Here is a 21156-nt window from a genome sequence, read left to right on the forward strand (position 1 = left end):
AATACACCGATTTCACGAAACGTAAACAACTGCTGTATCTGTGCTACTGCTCACACGTTAAGCATTGCCTCTCAGCCTTCTCATCCAGTACTGACATTTATACTAAAAAGCATTAAACAGCTGTTAGGTAGCTTATCAAAATCCTCTTGGTTTCAGAGAAATGAAGTCTGTTCAACCAGTCTTCCCCAGTCTGTCCATTATAGTGCCATTCTACCTTATGGCAGGCCTATAGCACCCCCCAGAGTTCCATCCTCTGCTAATATAAGGAAAAAGTGGAGAGATTCATTGCAAAACAATTAGATTTTGTGCTTACACCATGTTATTTGCAACACACTTCACTAACAGACAGGGCTGTAAAATGGAATTTGCTCAGCTTGTCTGGTGGCATATTGATTGAAGTGTCGAGTTTGAAGACATTGAGGGATTATTTATTGATTTCTGATTTTTTTTCCTATGTATTTTATGTGCTGATTCTTGATTTTTGATTTTCAGAACTCAAAAAAACGTGAAAGAAAAAGCCATGATAGAACCAAGACAGTGTGGTATAAAGAATAATGTGATGCCTTGAGTGCCTGTATCCACCAAACATTGACAGCAGGAATGAGACATTGCCTTTAGCCGTGCATTCTAAATGGTTTTAAGGATGAAGTAAAAAAGAACCTTGGCTTTCCCTCTGCAGTGATGTCTGGATACCTTTCAGTATCTGAAGGGGAGCTACAGGAAAGAATGGATCAGACTCTTTAGCAGATTCTGTGGTGATAGAACAAGGTGAAATGGCTTCAAGGTTAAAAAGGGCAGATTTAGGTTGGACATGAGGAAAAAATCTTTACAGGGAAAGTGATGAGGCACTGAAACAGGTTACCTGTCTTTATGGTGGATGCCCCGTCCCTGGGGACATTCAGGGCAAGGCTGGATAAGGCCCGGGGCTGCCTGATCCTGGGCTGCCTGTGGCGTCTCTGCTCATTGCAGGGGAGTTGGACTCGCATTAAGGAAAAGGAAAACTGCTGGAATAATGGGGAGAAAAATATTAATTATAAAAGCAGTGCCTTGAAAGAACTTCTGGAATTTATTAACTTATTTGCAATTAAGTAAATCTACTCTTTCTTTTTTCTTTTTTTTGGTCTTTTATCCTATGGAGATACAATTTCACACATTTGGAAAAAAAAATCACAAGTTCCTACCTAGTCCAGTACTTGCTGCTCTAAGTTTACAACCTTTTGGATATCATAACAGGGCCGTTGTTTGTCACAATGACCAGAACACACGTGGTAGCAGCTTCCAAAGAAGCGTTTTACATCTGGCAATATCGCATCGCCAAGAAGCTCACAGCAATGGAGATTAATCAGGTGGCACGGACCAGAAAAGAAGGCAGGGAAAGGTTTGTCTCCAGGCTTTTTCACGTTCTTTCTTTTGCATAAATATGATTTTGATAAAAGTGGATTCTCCCATACCTAAAGTATGAACTCCTCATTATTGTTCTCCTACTCAAAATTTCTAAGTGTAGTTTTTCATGACAAATGCACAGCTATTATCCAGATCTCTTAGACTTTTTTTCCAATTAGTTTTCTGCTTACTGTCACTGCTACCTGTGAATGCCTCCTTTACAGAGCTGCATGTCTGATGCATGTGGGTTTTTGTCTTCTCTGTACCCTTAATTTCTCAGCAATTACATTCACTCTGATAACTTTAATCATTACTTCTGTGTCAGTGGCTGTTAGGGCATATTCTGTCCAGCTATTCTCTAAATAGAATTTTGCCCTACTGTGTCTTTGGCCTCTAATCCTGTATGGCCTGTTCTCAAACTAAACAAGCCAAAGTTGTTATCATCTGCCCATCCAAAATAATTACTTCATATAATAACTCTATGCTCATGTTATGTTAACTTAGTTACATTGACTTCCTCTTTCTAATGCTTTTATTTTTTAAGGCAGAAGAGTTCTGATAAAGTTTTGAATATAGCAATATGTAAGTTTTGTGGACGTGATAGTGACATTCTTCCTAAGTAATGGAAAAGAGCATGAGGAAAATATAGTATCTGAAAGGAGACACTGAGATGATTGATCGTTTGCAGGATCTTCTTGTTGCAGAATGAAGGACTGTAGATCATATGGAACTGACATTATGGGCCATCGTGTAGTGAAGGTGAAAGCAAGTACCATGTCTGTATGAACTGAAAGCAGGGTTACTGGGGGAGCACGACTGGAACACAAGAACAGGCTTAGCTTTTATACTTTTTTTTCTGGTTACAGTGGTTCCTTCTCCAAGGTTTGATGATACCTGTATTCTAACAAAAATGACCCTTCTTTCTTCAGAGGCACTTTTTCTCCTTCCTTCTCCACAGGATTTATCATATTGATGACACTCCTTCAGGATCTGGAGATGGACACCTTGATTACAGTAAAGCTTTCGAAGTGAGCCTTGTTTTTAACTTGTTTATTATGGTATCACTGGTGGCTTGAAAGCAGTAGCTGGCATTGCTGTATATATTTGCTTGGGTTTTTGTTAATGGGTCTTTTTATTTTCTTCTACTTTTTGTACAAAAATGTTAGTGTTGCATCTGGTTAGTAAAATGTCCTTGTATCACTATGTATTACTAGAAATGTACATCAAACTGTGTAAAATGCAGTGAAAAAGTGTATTGTGTATTCTGGAGAATTAATGGGCCCCAGAAGGAAACTCTTACTGTTACCATGTTTCCCATACCAAAGGGCACTGATATCATAAACCCTCCATTTATTGTACAGTGATAAAGCTTGATAGCCCCTTTTTGTGTAAACACTTGGCAGCATTCTTGGATATTTAAACATAACTCTTTTTTTTTTTTTCTGTAGAGGTTCACTCCTATTGCAATATTAAACAAGTGTTGGTGTTGTTTGTATGCTTTCAGGGAACGAGAGATCCCATTTGTGCAATAACAGCATCTGATAAGATACTGCTTGTGGTAAGTTGGGGGTTAAAACAACCTCTAGTTGCCACTTGCTCTTGTAGGCGGGACTCTTGTGCAGTTAAGTCACGAGCAGTCATACTTAAAATGTTTTCCCATGCTCCTACTCCAGTGATTTTTTTTTTTTTTTTTGACATCTTTTGAATGAATTGGACAAAAACACTGAGACACAGGAAAGAAAACAGATGGAGAAAGTGTGAAAGTCATTAGTTGATGCAATAATGTGTGTTACAGTGGTCAAACCTTTCTAACTCTTCTAGCCAAATCTGCCTTTCAATTTATAGGGTATACATACATGAAAAGTCAAAGATGTGAAAGGCAAGGAGGATCTTTCCAGGTGAATTGGATGGGGAAAAAAAAAAAAAAAGGACAGGAATGATGTTTGGGCTGCCTTTAAAATGACTGACTATCTTCCAAAGTAAGGCTTTAGCAGCAGGTAAAATAACCTGCCTGGGCTGTTCCACATGACTGTGTTTTAACACCTTATTTAAGCAGATCTTTAACTTGTAGCCTCTTAAGAAATTATTTTCTTGAAATAGCAGAATTAAGAACTCCAGAGTGATGACGTTGCCTCTTCCCAGATTGGTTCAGCCACTCATCCAAGAGCTCTTCAGTCTAGAACAGCACATAAAGAAAACTGTGTTAAGCTGTTTATTCATAGAAAAATTCTTAAAAAATGCTCTTCTCTAGGGAAGGGAATCTGGCACTATTCACAGATACAGCCTTCCTAATGTCGGCTTAATTCAGAAGTATACCCTGAATTGTCGGGCACATCAGCTGTCTTTGAACTGCAACTCTAGGTAAGATACAGGTCTGCTTCTAACAAAGGCAAACACTTTTAAACTAAACTACTGCATTTGGTGAAAACATTGCTAATAATGCACTAATTTTACTTCAATATAAATTACTTAATTTATTGGCTGTTAATGATTTCTTTATTTCTTACTGGTCAGTCTGCTGTAAGAGGCTGAGTTGGTAAAGCTTCGTTGTGTACTGCACTCTTTAAGGTCTGTAAGGAAACATACAAGGGAAAATTTCTGTTAAAAGATAAACCAAACACGAGCTTCTTGAGGTCAGGAATTGATGAAAGTATGTCATAACATGAAACTTCATACCTCTGAGGTTTCTTTTTATTTCTGTCCTCCTAATGCCTAGAAACCTTCTTTGTCCCGTGTTTGTTTTCCACTGTTGCAAACTGTAGTTGGTGGTAAAGCACCTAGCAGGATTTCCTGCTAAAGCTTTTCTAAGTCAATACTGAAGCTGCATTCTACTTGGTAGGCAACCTTTAATGTTTAACAGTGCCTTTGGTTCCCCTTCCCCCGGGAGAATTAGAGGATTGTGACAGAAAAGGCAAAAATACACTAATGAGCGCTCATAAGACAATTTTAATCACTTCAAAAGAACTTTATAATTGCAAACAAAATTCGTAACAAAAGTGTAGATATCTTCATTTATAGACCAAAAATAGATTGATTCACTTAAAAAGCTACCAATGACCGAGCCAGATCTGCATTAGTTTTGTTTTGAACCCAAGCTGTTACCTTCCTAAATGGTTTTGTATTACTGGAAAATACTCAGATTCACAAGGTTTTCCAAGTTAATTGGATTGTTTTTGAAATTATAATGAAGATTAAGGTTGTCAAATGCATTTCAATATTGAAAAATATTAAAAAATGCTTTTAAAACAGCACTGCAGTAAATGACTGACAGTAAATAGAGGCTACTGTCATTCACTGATAATGTATGTAACTGTAAATTTTCAAATGTAACCCTTTAGAAATTGTATTTGACATCATTTAAAATATAGGGAAAAGATTAATTGGATTATATATACTATTATCTAGGAAAAAAAAAAAATAATATCCTTAGTAGTAATAATTAGAAATCCTGTTTCAGGGATGAACACTCTGGATCATTGCACTATATTTTTAATTTAGGAATCCTAGTAAATAATGAAAAGCATATATGTTAAATTCTAGGTTATGCCAAGAAAACAGTGTAGTCAGAAGCTGAACCTGTGTTTTACTAAATTTTTTATCTGAAGTACGAAGCATCTTCAGAGTGCTGGATAAAAAACAGGCGCAGGTCAGTACAGTCCAGAGCCAGATCCAGAAGGAGAAGATGAAGGCCTCTTTTCCATGTTTCTAGTCTCTCTCCGCTGCACAGATCACTGAAAATCACAGGCATCTTGCTGAAACCTTGGAGTTGGTTTAGAGGGAAATTTGGCCTGAGTGTGCCAGTTCAGGAAACTTATTTCAGATGTACAGCTTTGAGTAGTGTTACTTAGCTGTCCTTTTATTACTCCTTTGTTTTGTTTGTTTGTTTTTTTCTCCCCTGTTCTGCAGCCGTGTTGCTATCATAGACCTTTCAGGAGTTTTGACTTTCTTTGACTTGGATGCACGAGTCATAAGCAGTACTGGGCAGCAGGTGATTGGAGAGCAGCTCAAACTGGAACGCAAAGATGTTTGGGATATGAAATGGGCCAAAGATAACCCAGACTTGTTTGCAGTGATGGAGAAAACAAGAATGTATGTCTTCAGAAACTTGGATCCAGAGGTAAATGTAAACAAACGACTCAGTTTACGAGTTCACTCTAAGATAATGGCTCTGTGTTGAATAGAATTATTTTTATGCTTGCAGTTTAATTAAGTATTTTGATATTAATAAACTTCATATAAATCAATAACTGGACATCTTAACATCTCGTCAGTTCTGATGCGAGGGTCTTGTTTAAGATGAAATAAATGTGAAATAAACTATCAGACCTGCAAAGATTAAAAAATAAAAAATGCTTGCTATCCTTTTCTTCCTTACACAAATTATGCTCCTAAAAATAATAATATGCTTCAGAAACAGGAAACCCAATTTTAATAAAGGTTTTTTGTAATGCGTGGTTTGGGCGAGTCCAGATGTTGTTCCTTTATCTTTTCGTCATAATCTGGTTATAAATACCAGGATTTTTAATTATGTCTGTGTATATGAGATTGTCACTAACGCCAATGGTTTTATTTCCTGTTGGAAAAGCAGTCAAATCCGAGTTTGGAAAAGGGGGAAGACTTTTTACATACATTAAAAATTTGTTTAGAATGTAATTAGAATACAGGTTAATTCCCTTTTAACTGTTTTACTTTAAGGAACCTATACAAACTTCTGGATATATTTGCAACTTTGAAGATTTAGAAATCAAATCTGTTCTTCTGGATGAAATACTAAAGGTAAGTATAATGAGTTTTATTTAGTGGGAAGAGTTGGTGTCTAACTGATTTGAACAGTAGATGTCATTGATGGGTGAGAGTAAACGTGACAGAATAAAAATGTTTTTCTTTGTTCATTATGTTAGAATCCTGAACGCCCTAACAAAGATTACATCATCAATTTTGAGATTCGATCATTACGAGACAGTCGAGCACTGATTGAAGAAGTTGGAATTGAGGAATCTTCCCAGTTCATAGAAGATAATCCACATCCCAGACTTTGGTAAAATAAAATAAAGATCTCATAATAAGCCAACTTTCTTTGTTTAAATGTTTTCTTTCCTTTGTAGTCTTCTTTTTCAGACAGATCTAACTATCCACTAAGTGGAAAAAAAAACCCCTCAAATTAAGAGCAGCCAACCAGCATACAATTTAATGAGAATCATTATTTAAAAAAAAATAATAATAATGATAAGTAGTAGCAGTACTCTGCTGCAGTCTGAAGGGCTGCTGTTCTAAAAGGGAATGCTGTTACACTGAAGCTAAATCATCTACCAAGGGGTTTTATAGTGCTGATGTAAGACCTGAAGAGAACCTTGCAGTCCCCCTGCAAGCCTGGCTCCCTGCCTCTTCTGGAATTGGTGTGTTTTCAGGTTGTGTGGTATGTTTTTCTAGAAGGCAAGAAAGAGGTTTTTCCTCCTAAGCGTGCATAACTATACCATGGATCAATTAGGACAGGCTGTAAAGGAATGAAGTGAGAATGGGGAGGGTGCATCAATCATAATTTGTCATATCCTTTCAAAATGAAATAATCTGAGGAAGGTAACTTAGTTAAACAAGTTTAACAAGTTAAACTTGACTATTAAACTGAATTTAAATCCTGCATAGCAAACTTGTAAGAATAAACATGTGAAAACAGTTCTGGAAATCTAGCTAATGTCCCATATCTCAGGGGTTGGAATAATAGAATCATTAAGGTTGGAAGAGACCTCTGACATCACCTTGTCCAACCATAAACCCATCCCCACCATGCCCACTAACCATGTCCCTCAGTGCCACATCTCCGTGGTTCTTGGACGCCCCCAGGGACAGTGACACTTTCCTGAGCAGTCTGTTCCACTGCCTCTCCACTCCTATGGAGAATAAATATTTTCTTATACCCAACCTGAACCTCCTCTGGTGCACCTGGAAGCTGTTATCTCTCATCCTATTGCTGTTACCTGGGAGAAGAGGCTGGCCCCCACCTTGCTCCAACCTCCTGTTAGGCAATTGTAGAGAGTAATAAGGTCTACCCCGAGCCTCCTCTTTTCCAGACTGAACAATCCCAGTTCCCTCAGCTTATTTGATGTATAGCTGCTTTTCTATGTGTCGCATTTGTTTTTCACACAGGCGTCTCCTGGCTGAAGCTGCCCTTCAGAAGCTAGATCTGCAGACTGCTGAACAAGCTTTTGTGCGCTGCAAGGATTATCAAGGTATCAGATTTGTGAAGCGCCTAGGCAACCTGCAGAGCGAGTCAATGAAGCAAGCAGAAGTGGCAGCCTATTTCAGCAGATTTGAAGAAGCTGAAAGAATGTATCTGGATATGGACAGAAGGTAATTGCATGTGGTCATCTCAGCAGCAAATAAAGCAAAAAATGTCTTGGAAAACAAATAGCCATATAAGGAACGACTGGTTTAGCATTGAGGACCAGTTGCTGGAAAGACAGAACAACATCAGATGGGAAGAACTTTGTTATATTAATATGTAAGCAATTCCTTATGTGAACCAGAGCATTCCAAATCATCTGAAAATTCTGAGCTGCTCTAGGTGGTGCTGTTTTTTCTAGATGTTTTTAGAAAATATTTTGTAGATGTTTCATCTGGGAATCCAAAAATACAAAAGTCTTAAAACTAATATTTAATTTATGTATTGTTGCTCTCAGCTAGTTGCCAGGTAGCACTCTTTTGAATTACGTGTACAAACAGTGAAGTTTCTAATTAACGTTAATCTTAGGAGAGACAGAAAGGACTGTGGGCCAGTGGAATTTTTGCTGAGGAATGAAAACAAGAACAAAACTAAATGACAGTATTGCTGAAAAATACAAATTAATGCTGAGTAACAAGGTTGAGCACTGTGTTCCTCATTGTCCTTTTTCTGTAATAGCAGCAGCTGTGTGATGCAGCCTGAAGGTGATGATCAGACATGAAGAGACACGTGAATCACTTAGAGTCATAGAATCACCAAGGTTGGAAAAGGCCCACAGGGTCACCCAGTCCAACCATCCACTGATCACCAATAGTTCTCACTAAACCATGTTCCTCAACACAGTGTCCAAACTTCTGAACAAATGAAATGTTTAAGCTTTGATTAATGAAGTCATGAAAGAAAGGAAAGGGAATGTTGGAGGAAAATGTCATTCTTCTTTTATGATGTAAGAATGAGGAACATCCCTCTTCCCCAGTATGAAATGCAGAAGGAGAAAAAGCAGAAGCGAGAGAAAGGTGCATGTTAGATCCTAGTGATGGAAAAGTTTTCATATAGTGTGCTCATGAGAGTATGTTGTTCTGGAGAGGTGGAATGTCTTGTAAGACCTTCACTTGCCCAGAAATGTTGATTTCCAGAAATGACATATTTCTTAACGTGTGACTGAGGAGATATTTGATTCCTTTAGGAGTGTAGAAGGCAAAGGCAGGCCTTGTTGTTGTTGATTTCTTCAGCAGTAGAATGTCTTATTCTCCAGCTACAAGCATGCAATTCCGTATTGCCCTGTGTGCCTACACACCACTAGAAAATTCTTGATGAAGACCTACCATAGATTTGGCTGAAACATATTTTTCAAATGCATTTGAAATGTTTTTGATAGAAGTTTTTACTTAACAGACTGTACTGACGTGGTATCTCATTATTCAGCTCACTGGTAAATTTAGAGCATTTTAAAATGGGGTTATGTCTCTCTCCCACTTATTTTCTATCCACATGCAGAATTACTGCATTTTCACACAAAACAGTTTCAGTGTTACATGGTAGGAAAAATATGCTAGACAGATACAGAGTGGGTCGCATAAATATGCACGAATAATACAAAGGAAAGATTACTCCCAAGTCTTTTTCCTTCTTTCAGAGTCATCTTGAATTGACTCTCTTAAATGAACCTTGTTAGATGTCATCCTTCATCATTCATATTCCTTCCCCTTGGCCATTCCCCTGCCCTTCTGCTTTTCAACAGTGGAAGGTGAAAGGTATACAGAGCAAGAGGAGACCTGACATTTGGCAATTGAATTGCCAACTGTAATTCAGTGTTCTTCATGCAGTCGTGTGACTGATAGGGAAGTGTATTTGCATGATGTAATCTATGAGCTCTCTTGAGCTCATGTATTTACTTGGAACATAGTTTAAATTGCATGAGGTATCAGGGATCACTGTGATCACCGTGGTATGGATTATGAATGTGAAAATATTTTTGGAGCCTTGCCTCAAGATTTTTTGTTAGCTAATTTGTCTTTTCCTGCTATTTTCTGTTTATGTCAGAGATCTTGCCATTGGACTACGAATAAAACTAGGAGATTGGTTTCGAGTTCTGCAGCTACTGAAAACTGGCTCTGGTGACTCGGATGATGCCCTTCTTGAACAAGCACACAATGCTATTGGAGATTATTTTGCAGACCGTCAGAAGTGGTATGTTCTGTAGGGGAGCTAGTAAGGAGGAAAATACAAAGGAAATGATAAATGACAAGACTTACATCATGAGAAGGGACAGAAATAAGGAAAGTCAGAGTAATACGTTGGATGATTTTATAATGATGAGATTTAACGCCTTTACATTTGAGAGCTGTTGATCAGCTGTCTAAAGAATGAAGGAAAAAACAAATCTCAGTACTGCCAGAAGTCTGGTCACTTCAAAGAAGGGAGGGAGGAAAGGAGGGAGAGAAAACAAAACAAAAACCAAAGCAGAGACAGTGATACTTGCGTGGGTATGGAATATTAAAAAACAAACAAACAGGAAGAAGGTACTAAATAACAGTGAATTTCAAATCCACAGATTTTCTAGAACATCTAAAATTAGGGGCATTTGAGAAGGTCCAGAGATCTGTCTGACATGGATATGTCTCCAGACATTGACAAAACTGAGTACTCCTGAATGTATTAAGAGCTGCATGCAAATGGTATTTCCCCAGAACATGTTTTGCCGTCGGGGACTTACCTGAGAAGTCATGTCTTAGTGGTTAATAAGTGGCAATGAGACCTTCATACACTTTCCTTGTTACTTTTTAAATTTACGTGTATTGTAAGCATCCAGAGCATTCTGCCACAGCTCCACTAATTATTACAGTTATGCAGAATGCACTACTAGAAAGACTTTGTCCCAAATTAGTTAAAAGCTTGTGAGTAGATTCTGTAAGTTTATTTCTAGATAATATCGGCAATTAAGAGGTTGGTGTTGGAGGTCGTAGTGCTCATGTTTTAAAGTACAGAGGTGCTCAACATTCAGATTTGCTCTGAGTTGCTGGTGACTATAGGCATGATCTGTGCAGATGTGGGAATACGATTTTCAGGTTCACTGGCATCTTAACCTTATGCTAGTCAGAAAATGAATCTTACTGCTACTTCAGCGTAGTGATTTCTGAAAAGTAAAACATGTAGTGCATTTTAGAAAAAGAGAAATTTTAGTTACTAAAGATCTTGAGCAAAGTTACCCATTTAAAAGGTCATTTTAAATTTACAGACACAAAAGGCTTACCCAGTTTGAAGTTTGGCTTGTATGTCTGATTGTACCACATTCATGTTTTGTCTTTATTAGGTTGAATGCTGTACAGTATTATGTACAAGGACGGAACCAGGAACGTTTAGCTGAATGCTACTACATGCTAGAGGACTACCAAGGACTAGAGAATCTGGTGAACTCACTTCCAGAGAATAATAAGTTACTCCCTGTAAGCAAGAAGTATTGTCTTATTGTCTCATTGTCTTATGCTTAACTTTTTATTTGAAGTATCCCATCTTGGGAAGGAGCAAAACGAAGAATGCACTAATGACCTATTCAAGCACAATGATTCTACTCTGGTATTGATCTGAAATATTACTGTTTTCATTCTCCATCATTCCATTATTGGCCACTTCCACAGATAGATCTGATTGGTCATCAGGCTCTGTGGTCACACTGCTAAGTTACAGTTTGCTGGCATTTGTCTCTAAGATAGCTATGCTTCTCTAAGAATTTAATCCTTGTGGCTGGATCCTTAAGCTTTCATTTTGTCGTCTAAGATACACTTTTTTTCTCCCAAATTCTTCCTGGTTTAACTTCTCACATGATAACTCTGGTAGGAATGCTAATGTGCAGTGAAGATTGGAGCTACCTTGCTGAAGGGAAGTTCGTGATTTACTGTGCAGTGGCTAATTGAAAACTATAATATGATTGATTATTCCACAGTGCTTGAAAAATGTAAAACACACTAACTTAATGTCATTCAGTAGGTATAATAAAGCAAGATATTGCATTTTCTATTTAATCTATAATAGCAAAGTTTTGTGAAGTGGACAATATGTAGTAAGAACACAGTCCTTCTAGTGTGATTTAATTAGAAAATCTTCAAGCAGTATTTTCTTTAAATACAGAACCAATGTGTAATTCCAGAATGAGTGTGTGAGAGTAGCATGCTGCTTGGAAGACTTACAGCTGCACATGTTGTATTCACAGCATCCGTGCAACAAACAACCTTCTTATCCAAAGTTTGGAATTGAACTAAAAAAACCATACCTGTTGTAGCTTCTATGCAATGTAGGAAAAATATGGAAAATTAATTTAATGTAGTGCTGTTGCTTTTTTCAGGATATAGCTCATATGTTTGTAAGAGTGGGGATGTGTGAACAAGCTGTTTCAGCCTTTCTGAAATGCAATCGACCAAAGGATGCAGTAGATACCTGTGTACATCTTAATCAGGTGGGACAACAGTAGTTGATGTGCTTTAACAATACCAGTTAACCATTCAGAATGTTTCCCTACTGTCCAGTTAAATACAAATCCTTGTTAAGCATCAGATGATTCTTCATGACTTCTGAAAAATTTATACTTTGATTCATAAGCCAGTTATTTGAAATGAGTGCTAGACCATTGAAAGAACAGTGGCATGTACATTTACAGCAGTGCTAAGTACATTTACAGCAATGCTCTGGTAAGCGTGCTCAGCATACAACAGTACGTGGCCTTGTGGCCTTTGTAGGGCTAGGCTCTGCTCAAGTCCGTGCTGCCTCCTGATGCAGTTGGGGGGAAAACTAGGAAGCTTCTGTATCTCCTTTCCTTCCTTCTACAGATACAAATTACTTGTGGCTGCACTAGGATGTAGCTGGAAAAGAGCTGGTCTGAGAAACTGTCAGCGTGTTCACAGATGGAGCTGTTCTCTAGTATGATTTGCTTGCACGTATGCTGTGTCAACACAAATGAGAGAAACTGAGGATGGCAATGAGGGAATCTGTGTGAATGTGAGGGCTGGTTAATGGTGGTGTTATGTGTACAATTTCCTACCTTATGGATAGCTATTGGATATGAGATGGAGCCGGGCTTCTTAGTGCTGCCAACTTTGTGGGCAAACACAGTAGCCAAACTGTTGAAGACAGGAAAATTCATGGACAAAAATGAGGTGTGTAGAAGTTTGCTTTGAGCTCATAGACTGACGTGCTGTTGAGAGTCTGAGTTTCAGTAACATCCAAGTGTTAAAATCCACGTGTCCAACTATGAGCAGCAATGGTTTTGCAAAGCTTTTATCAAAGCAGAAGCAATTGTTTTCTATGTGGTTTTGGACCAAGGTCCAGTATTTGTTTCACAAGTCTCCTGCATCACATGACTGGCAATGATGCTATTTGCTTGAATTCTACTTGAATTGTACAGTAGAGTCATTCTAAATAGTAATGAAGTATTGTGCACAGTTGTGAATTATTCATTAGAAAGCTTGTTCTCAGAGTGCATTGAAAAATGTAGATTCATCTTTGTTTGCTTTCATTTCTAGTGGAATAAAGCTGTGGAGCTGGCTAAAAATCACAATATGAAAGAGATTGGATCCTTGTTAGCAAGATATGCAACTCATTTACTGGAAAAGAATAAAATCCTTGATGCAATAGAACTCTATCGCAAAGCCAATTACTTCTTTGAAGCTGCTAAGCTCATGTTCAAGGTATTGCAGATTTTATTTTTATATCAGGTATCAAAAGCTAGTCCAAAAGCTCAGTTATTTCCATGCTATTTATTTTCTGGGGGGTTATCTTGTTGTTAAAAATGTACAGGAATGTACCATTAAAGAGGAATGGCCAGGATGAATCCATTTCTAAAGTTTAAGATATCTAGGGTAATTCCTTAAGAAATAGATGTTCTCTTTAGCCAGTGATGAAGAGAATTTCAGAACACAAACCACCTGATTTGAGACCATCTCTTCCAAATGAGATGAACTGCACCTCAGGAAAGGTCCTTGTCTACTTGAAGGTATATAGCAAGCCAGCCTGGATGCAATGTCTGCATTGTTTTATGCTGGTTTTCTCTCTTTGTTTTTAAGAATAATGATGTTGTGAAGTACCAGTTAAATTTTGGTGTCTCTTTCTTTGATTGAAAAATGCTTTTGTGCTTCCAAGATGCAGATTTTTCCTACATTTGGTTTACCTGAAGAGACTTGTGTACATGGCTTATAAAGTCTGTAAGAGTGATATGCAATTTTTATAGTGCATACATATTTTTCTGTATGTCTGTTGCTTTCAAAATGCATCCTTCTTATTGAAGGCAATGTATTTCTTAACCTACAGTGTTGAAAAATATTTCTTTATTGTCAGCAGACATAATGGTGACACTGAAATTTTTGAATATCTGGCTTCACGTAGTTGTTAGCTAAACAAATAAAGAATGATGTGCATTCTTCACTGAGACATTCATTTATAGTTCTGTTTGCAGTCTAATTTATTGCACTCAAGTGCAAAATCATTTCTGGCATAAATTCTGATGATTGTGCAATGTGTGGCTGTCCAAGAGAACTGTTATTTTTCTTGTACATGCATACATATATATGTATATATATCTACAATAAATTCCTTCATGTTGGATTTTTCAGATTGCAGATGAAGAGGCAAAGAAAAGAACAAAGCCTTTGCGAGTTAAAAAGCTTTATGTATTATCAGCTTTACTTATGGAGCAATGCCATGAGCAAATGCAGAATGCACAGAGAGGAAAAGTTAAAGGTTCAGAGGTAGGCTTTTCCTTTCTTGAGTTCTACACATTAACTCTTACATGCTCCCTAGTCAGAATAAATAAAACTGCCTTAGGTTGTTTTTTAATAACACCCTTTCTTTCTAGAAGAAAGGTTTTGTTTATTTCTTTAAAGCAAATGTACCACGAAAACAAACCATTTAATATACTGTTTTAAAACATTTAAATAACTTGTACTAATAGACATTTTTCTGCCTGAGGTTAATGTGTGTGTGTGTGTGTGTGTGTGTGTTTTCTTGAGATTTTCACTGCAACAAGAAAAATCATACTAAGAAATGCAGATTTTCTTTTCCTTTGAGAATCTCACTTTACTGATGTTTAGGAATAACTGTCAATCTCACAGTAAGATTTTGTGATTAGTTCAAGTTGGCTATAATGTAGCAGGGAGACTACTCCAGATAGGGGGGAAGCAAATGGATGTGGTTTTTTTTTTTAATGCTTGTACTTTCATCTTTGTGTGCACAAATGAAAGAGTTTAAACAAAGTTTTAGGAGATCTGGTGTTGAAATGCAGTATTAATCCAAAGTACGCACTAGCCTGCAGATGTGCACATAATATATTTATACACATATGCACCATATGTTCTGCTTATGCACTGTCAAAAATGCCTAACAGCGTTCATTTTAGGTCCGTGTATTTATATTTTCTCCAGTTAACACAAACAGTTGGTACAATCACCAAATACAGAAAAGTTCTTTCCATGTATCAGCATTTCCCACTGTATCCGTTTTCTGTATAAAAATGACTTGTGACACTGCTTTGCTTCAGACTGCTTCAGCTCTGGCGGGTTTGCTGGAAGAAGATGTCCTTTCTTCAACGAATCGCTTTGCAGACAATGCTTGGCGAGGAGCAGAAGCTTACCATTTTTTCATACTTGCACAGAGACAGCTCTATAAAGGTTGTGTAGATGCAGCACTTAAAACAGGTAGGATTTCTTCTCTCAGCATGTAAAGAAACGGCTCTAATTTTACAGGCATGCACCGAGCATACTTTCATCTGCAGTTCATACATTTTTCTGTTGTTGCTAGATCCATGGGATTTAAAACAGAGCCATGTAACAAACTGTAGCTGAATCTGGCTGCAGTCAAGATACTTGGAAAGTATGTTTTTGGATACAATGGAAATGTAACTTCCCAAGTATTACCTGGTTAAATTGGACAGTCTCTTTATACCTTCTGTTGACTGTTTTGTTTTTTTTTTTTTAAATTCATGTTGGACATCCTTGTAGACAGCTTTTTAAAGTATCTGTGGGAGGTGGAGAAATAAATAGTGCCCTCTACTTGCTACAAATCTTGGAGGTCCATTTCAAATACTTCTACATGGTTTCTTTTTAAATTAATATTTTTAGTGTGTTTGAGGAAAAAGTGTGTCAACCTCAACAAGGCTCTTTCAGTTGCCGTTCAAATGCACTTGCTTTTCCTTTATTTCTGTTTATTTTTTTAAATATGTTGAATCACGAATGCAGGCTTTATAATGATGTCAGCGAAAAGACTTTGGTTTGTGTTGTCCAGTGGAATTATTTGCAGGACTAACACTAATCTAAATACTAATCCATAGTGACTGTTTTGTACAGAAGCTTGCATTTCCCAGGAGATACGTAATGATGTCCTTTGGATTTTCTTTTTTTCATTTCTTAGCTCTTCATTTGAGAGATTATGAAGACATTATCCCTGCAGTTGAAATCTATTCTCTTTTGGCTGTCTGTGCGTGTGCAAACAGAGCATTTGATACTTGTTCAAAAGCCTTTGTTAAACTAGAATCCTTGGAAACTCTTAGCCAGGAGCAAAGGCAGCAGTATGAAGATCTTGCTCTAGAGATATTCACAAGACATTGTCCAAAGAACAACAAAAAAACTGATCTGGATGATGTTCTCGAGAGGTGAGTTATACATGTATGATGTAAAAATATTAACCTGTTTTTTTTTTTTGTTTTGTTTTTCCTGCTATGGTGTGTAAGCATTTGAGCAGTCTTTGCTCAAACCAAATACTGTGCAAGAATGAGGCAGGTGTTAGCCAGTTCATAGAACATAAAAAAAAATGCTTCATTTGAGAGAATCATAGAATGGCCAGGGTTGGAAGGGACCTCAAGGATCACCAAGCTCCAAGCCCCCCGCCACAAGCAGGGCTGCCAACCTTTAATACCATTTAATACCAGACCAGGCTGCCCAGGGCCCCTTCCAACCTGGCCTTGAACGCCTCCAGGGATGGGGCAGCCACAACCTCTCTGAGCAGCCTGTTCTGTTGTAATTTGGGGAAGGAAAATATGCAGAGGGAACTGAGATCGTTGATGTTCCAGGAACTGGCCAGAAGGATGTAGCATCTTAATTTGAAATATACATGCACAAAGTACCTTTACTAAATATGTTATCATATATTATGTGCCATTAAGGTAATCATGTTACTGTGTTTACATCACCATTGTGGAATGATGCAAGTGTGAACGAGTTTAACCATTATGTGTACAGTATTCTGTGAATTACCTACATTGTGTGGTGAGAGATGAATACTGCAAGTTAAAGAGTCAGGATATGAAAGTCATAAGATGTAATTCTTTGGAGTGACTGTACCCCAAATGCTGTCACTGACATCTGTTTCCTGCTGAAAGCCTGGAATATATGAGTATGGAAATTGCTTGTGAATCCATTTTATTTTCAGTGAGTAACATTTTAACTTTTCAGAATCCTACTAATAACTTTTATGTTGATTCTCCAGAGGAATAAATGCAGTAGTAGCGCAGGTGTTAACTGGACCTTACCTTTATATATCTTTCACTGCTTTTCTCTTAGTCATTGGGTCAGCTGGTCCTAATTTGTTGGCTGTATGGTTCTGCGGGTGTGCATTCCACTGTGTGAAAATTTACATACTTGGCTCTGCTAAGCATACACAGTTATGTGATGTAATAGCTTGTAAGAAGGAAGAAGCACATTCCTGAATAGAGAAGAAGTATTTTGTAGGTGAACAGCACCACTTTTCAAAGTATCTGTAAGCACACAATGAAGACATAGTTAAAGGTATTTATGGTGTTTTACAAATTTATACATGTAGGGTTTTAAAATTTATTTTACTGTTTTAAAACCATGTTTTTTAATCTTTATGACTCTTCTTAAACAGCGGAGATGGGAAGCTTCCTGTATGTGTTGCAACAGGAGACCCTATCCTGGAGTATCGATTCTGGATGTGCAGTGTGTGTAAGCATTGTATGAAAGCCAAAGAAAGAAGCAATTACAACTTCTGTCCTCTGTGCCACTGCTCAGCGTAGTGGAGGACAGGACTGTGTGTCCCCAGTCTGTTGCATCTTAGGAAGGGACCTTCAAAAATCGTTATTTCTGTATGTATGACATTTCAAACCACACTGCCAGTTCTGCACTCTCACAGATAGTGCCACTGCTACAGAAATGATTCAAAATAACAACCTTTCTTCCTCTGTAAGAAAGGCTTAAGGTAACAGCATTCTTTGAGCCTAATTTCTGAATCATGCAAAGTGTTCTATTATATTTGAGCTCCTTTTCATTGTTGCAGTGCCATAGGAAATGATTGCATTTTGTCAAACTGGCCATTTTTCTTGGAGGGCACAATTCTTCAGCTGAAACCATTGTGATGGAATTATACACATTTTTCTACTACCATTTTCCTGAAGCGGCGTTTCTATTTAGCGACAAGCCTGCTGTTTCAAGAGCCGCCTGTCCCGCATCCATCTTACTGCACAACGAACCAACGCGGCTTTATGTGTAGAATGACTTTATTAAATATTTTTCAATTCTGACACGCGAGGCTCTTCTGCGTTCGTGTCGCGGGCCGCACCAGTCACCGCAGAAGCGGGGCGGCTCTCCTCAGGCAGCGCCACGGCGTGCAGCGCGGCCCTCTTTCCCACGCGCGCCCGTCCCCTCCGCCGCCCCGGAAGTCTCCACCATGCAGCCCGCCATGCAGCGTGAGGCGGCGGCGGGAGGCTCGGCCGAGCTGCTGGCGGCGGCGCACGCGCTGTTCGCGGCGCGGAGGTTCGAGGCGGCGGAGGAGCTGTACGGCCGCTTCATCGCTGGGGGAGCGGGGTACGGCGGGGAAGGGAGGGGGTGGGTGCGGGGCACTACGCGCCAAACGGCCCTGACGGCCGCTCTCTCCCCGCGCAGAACCGGCCGCGATCTCGCCACCGCCCTCAATAACCGCGGGCAGATCAAATACCTCCGGGTGGACTTCGACGCCGCTATGGAGGATTACACGGCCGCCATCCAGAGGCAGCCCGCCTTCGAGGTGCCCTACTACAACCGGGGCCTGGTGCTCTACCGGCTGGGTACGGCGCCGCCTCCATGAGTGACCCGGGGCAGTCTGACCCCAGGCGGGCGGAGCGACCCGACCGCGGCCCTCGGTCCCGCTCCGAGCCGGGAGGGGCGGGAGCTCCGTCTGAGCTGGGAGGGGTTGTGATGTCTGACTGACGGCCCGGGCTGGAGAGCTCCGTCTGCGGGAGCCTGGAGACCGACGAGCCGGGGAAAGATACCTGGAACCTGAGTGTGATGGGGCTGCAGCTGGGAACGGGGGTTGTTCAGAATGGAGCAGACCCAGGGGAGACCTTACTGCCCTCTGCAACTCCCTGAAAGGAGGTTGTAGCGAGGTAGGGTTCGGCCTCTTCTCCCAGGTAACGTCAACAGGATGAGAGGGAATGGGCTCAAGTTGCACCAGGGGAGGTTCAGGTCAGATATTAGTAAACATTTCTTCTAACATGCATATTTGGCACAGGCTGCCCAGTGAGCTGGGGGAGTCACCATCCCTGGAGGTGTTCCAGAGCTGTGGAGATGTGGCACTGAAGGATGTGGTTAGTGGGCATATAATCATGGAATCACAGGTTGGAAAGAACATACAAGTTCACCTAGTCCAACCATCCTCCCATTGCCATTGCTACCACAAGCACTAAAAAACCGTATCTCATAGCTTCTCATCCAGATGCCTCTTGAACACTGCTAGGAACGGTGACTTCACCACCTTCTTGGGCAGCCATTCCAGTGCCTGACCACTCTGAGAGAAAAAGTTCTTGCTTATGTCCAACCTAAATCTCCTCTGGTGCAGCTTGTGGCCATTTCCTCGGGTCCTGCTTGTTGCCTGAGAGAAGAGACCAAACCCCTCCTCACCACAACCTCCCTTCAGGAAGTTGTAGAGTGCAATGAGATCTCCTCTGAGCCTCCTCTTCTCCATATTAAACAATCCCAGCTCCCTCAGCTGCTCCTTGTAAGACTTGTGCTCCAGACCCCATAAGTCTGGCATGGTGGGGATGGGTGGGTGGTTGGACAAAGTGATCTTAGAGGTCTTTTCCAGCCTCTCTGATTCTATGATTAGGAGCCCTTCTTCTGCTTTATGACTATGCAGTTAACAGAAAGATTTTTTTTTTTTCTTTTTGGACAGGATGCTTTGATGAGGCCATGAAAGATTTCAGGAAAGTTTTAGAGTTGAACCCTCAGTTTGAGGATGCTGCATTAAGTCTAAAACAGGCTATTCTTGACAAAGAAGAAAAACAAAAGCGAGGTTATTGAAGACGCGGCTAATGGTGTGAACATGTTTTACTGAACACTTAAGTGATTTTTGTCAATGATGGATGAAACAGAATCATTTATTTACGTTCACTATGCTCTACTGAAGAAACGTTTCATTCAACATTCTGGGGTAAATAAGTGAGAAGTGTATTGTAATTTTAAAATAAACTATTTTTGGATATTGTCTGTGTTTTGGAAAAGCATAATTTTAGATCTCTGTGGGTCACTTGTGATTTTGTTCAGGAGCACTTGATATAAAGCTATTGGAAGGTCAGCAGCAGCTATCGAATTATGTTGTTCCCTTATTAAAGCCGTGATTCTGTCTTTTCTCTCATATTGTGTTAAATACCTTCATGGAGAAAAACCCTAGAATGGTTTGGGTTGGAAGGGACCTTTAAAGATCATCCAGTTCCAGTCCCATGGCATGGGCAGGGTTGCTGCCCACTGGGTTAGGTTTCCCGAGGCCTCATCTACCTGACTGAACACTTCCAGGGTTGGGGCCATCCATCCACAACTTTTGTTGGCAACCTCATTTAGTTTGATTAGGTTTAGGTTAGATATTAGGAGGAAGTTTTTCAAGCAGAGGGTGGTGAGGCACTGGAACAGGTTGCCCAAGGAGGCTGTGGATGCCCCATCCCTGCAGGCATTCAAGGCCAGGCTGGATTTGGCTCTGTGCAGCCTGGTCTGCTGGTTGGTGACCCTGCACATAGCAGGGATGTTGAAACCAGGTGATTATTGTGGTCCTTTTCAACCCAGGCCGTTCTATGATTCTATATCATTCTGTGATCTAAAACATTTACATTATTAAGACTGTGATTTGTGAAAAGTACAGTGACAATAATGAAGGTCTTACTGTTTGTCTACATGACAGCAGTTTGAAGCTAAAGGCTTCAGGGTGTTTGTGTATTAAGAAAAACTGCAGACCTTTTCAGGAGACACCAAGTGTACCTTTGATGATGAGTTAAGTCCTTTTTAAGTTCATTTAAGCTCTTTAGAGCTACTTTTACATTACCTGAAAAGATAGCAGAACATTTTTTTGATCTCACTGTAAAAATATCAAACAGTCAGAGATTAATAATGGAATTAATAATGCTTATAAAAGTATAAAGGTTTTAAGAAAGGAAAGAATATTAGTTTGCCCCAGTTGACACTAGGAGAATATATATAAATAAATGGTCCTAATGATGATTCTCCTTCCTCTGACAATGTGGATGATCCTGAAGCCTACACAGTGGTAGAAACATTTGGGTAAGTTATGGGAGCAGATGTTAGTCTCTGAAC

General features: G+C 39.4%; 2 protein-coding genes across 2 annotated transcripts in view; both read left to right on the forward strand.

Moving 5' to 3' along the window:
- The window catches only part of WDR35 (WD repeat domain 35), a 36873-nt gene extending 18751 nt beyond the window's left edge, over nucleotides 1-18122 (forward strand). The window contains exons 12-27 of the mRNA XM_042887233.1: nucleotides 1234-1378; nucleotides 2342-2411; nucleotides 2888-2941; nucleotides 3635-3744; nucleotides 5290-5500; nucleotides 6079-6159; nucleotides 6285-6421; nucleotides 7528-7731; nucleotides 9647-9793; nucleotides 10917-11049; nucleotides 11946-12056; nucleotides 13120-13284; nucleotides 14206-14340; nucleotides 15129-15285; nucleotides 15998-16238; nucleotides 17471-18122. Coding sequence (XP_042743167.1) covers nucleotides 1234-1378; nucleotides 2342-2411; nucleotides 2888-2941; nucleotides 3635-3744; nucleotides 5290-5500; nucleotides 6079-6159; nucleotides 6285-6421; nucleotides 7528-7731; nucleotides 9647-9793; nucleotides 10917-11049; nucleotides 11946-12056; nucleotides 13120-13284; nucleotides 14206-14340; nucleotides 15129-15285; nucleotides 15998-16238; nucleotides 17471-17618 — 2249 coding nt within the window. The 3' untranslated portion in view covers nucleotides 17619-18122. The remainder of the gene's footprint in view (nucleotides 1-1233; nucleotides 1379-2341; nucleotides 2412-2887; nucleotides 2942-3634; nucleotides 3745-5289; nucleotides 5501-6078; nucleotides 6160-6284; nucleotides 6422-7527; nucleotides 7732-9646; nucleotides 9794-10916; nucleotides 11050-11945; nucleotides 12057-13119; nucleotides 13285-14205; nucleotides 14341-15128; nucleotides 15286-15997; nucleotides 16239-17470) is intronic.
- A 154-nt stretch (nucleotides 18123-18276) lies between these two features.
- On the forward strand, nucleotides 18277-20059 carry TTC32 (tetratricopeptide repeat domain 32). Its single transcript, XM_042887246.1, has 3 exons — nucleotides 18277-18405; nucleotides 18484-18644; nucleotides 19748-20059. Exons 1-3 carry the CDS (start codon nucleotides 18281-18283, stop codon nucleotides 19873-19875), a joined length of 414 nt encoding a protein of 137 aa, XP_042743180.1. The 5' UTR covers nucleotides 18277-18280; the 3' UTR covers nucleotides 19876-20059.
- Nucleotides 20060-21156: the final 1097 nt, after the last annotated feature.

Source organism: Lagopus leucura, unplaced genomic scaffold (genome assembly GCF_019238085.1).
Source record: "Lagopus leucura isolate 7727_CA_CO unplaced genomic scaffold, USGS_WTPT01 Super-Scaffold_73, whole genome shotgun sequence".
Lineage (NCBI taxonomy): Eukaryota > Metazoa > Chordata > Aves > Galliformes > Phasianidae > Lagopus > Lagopus leucura.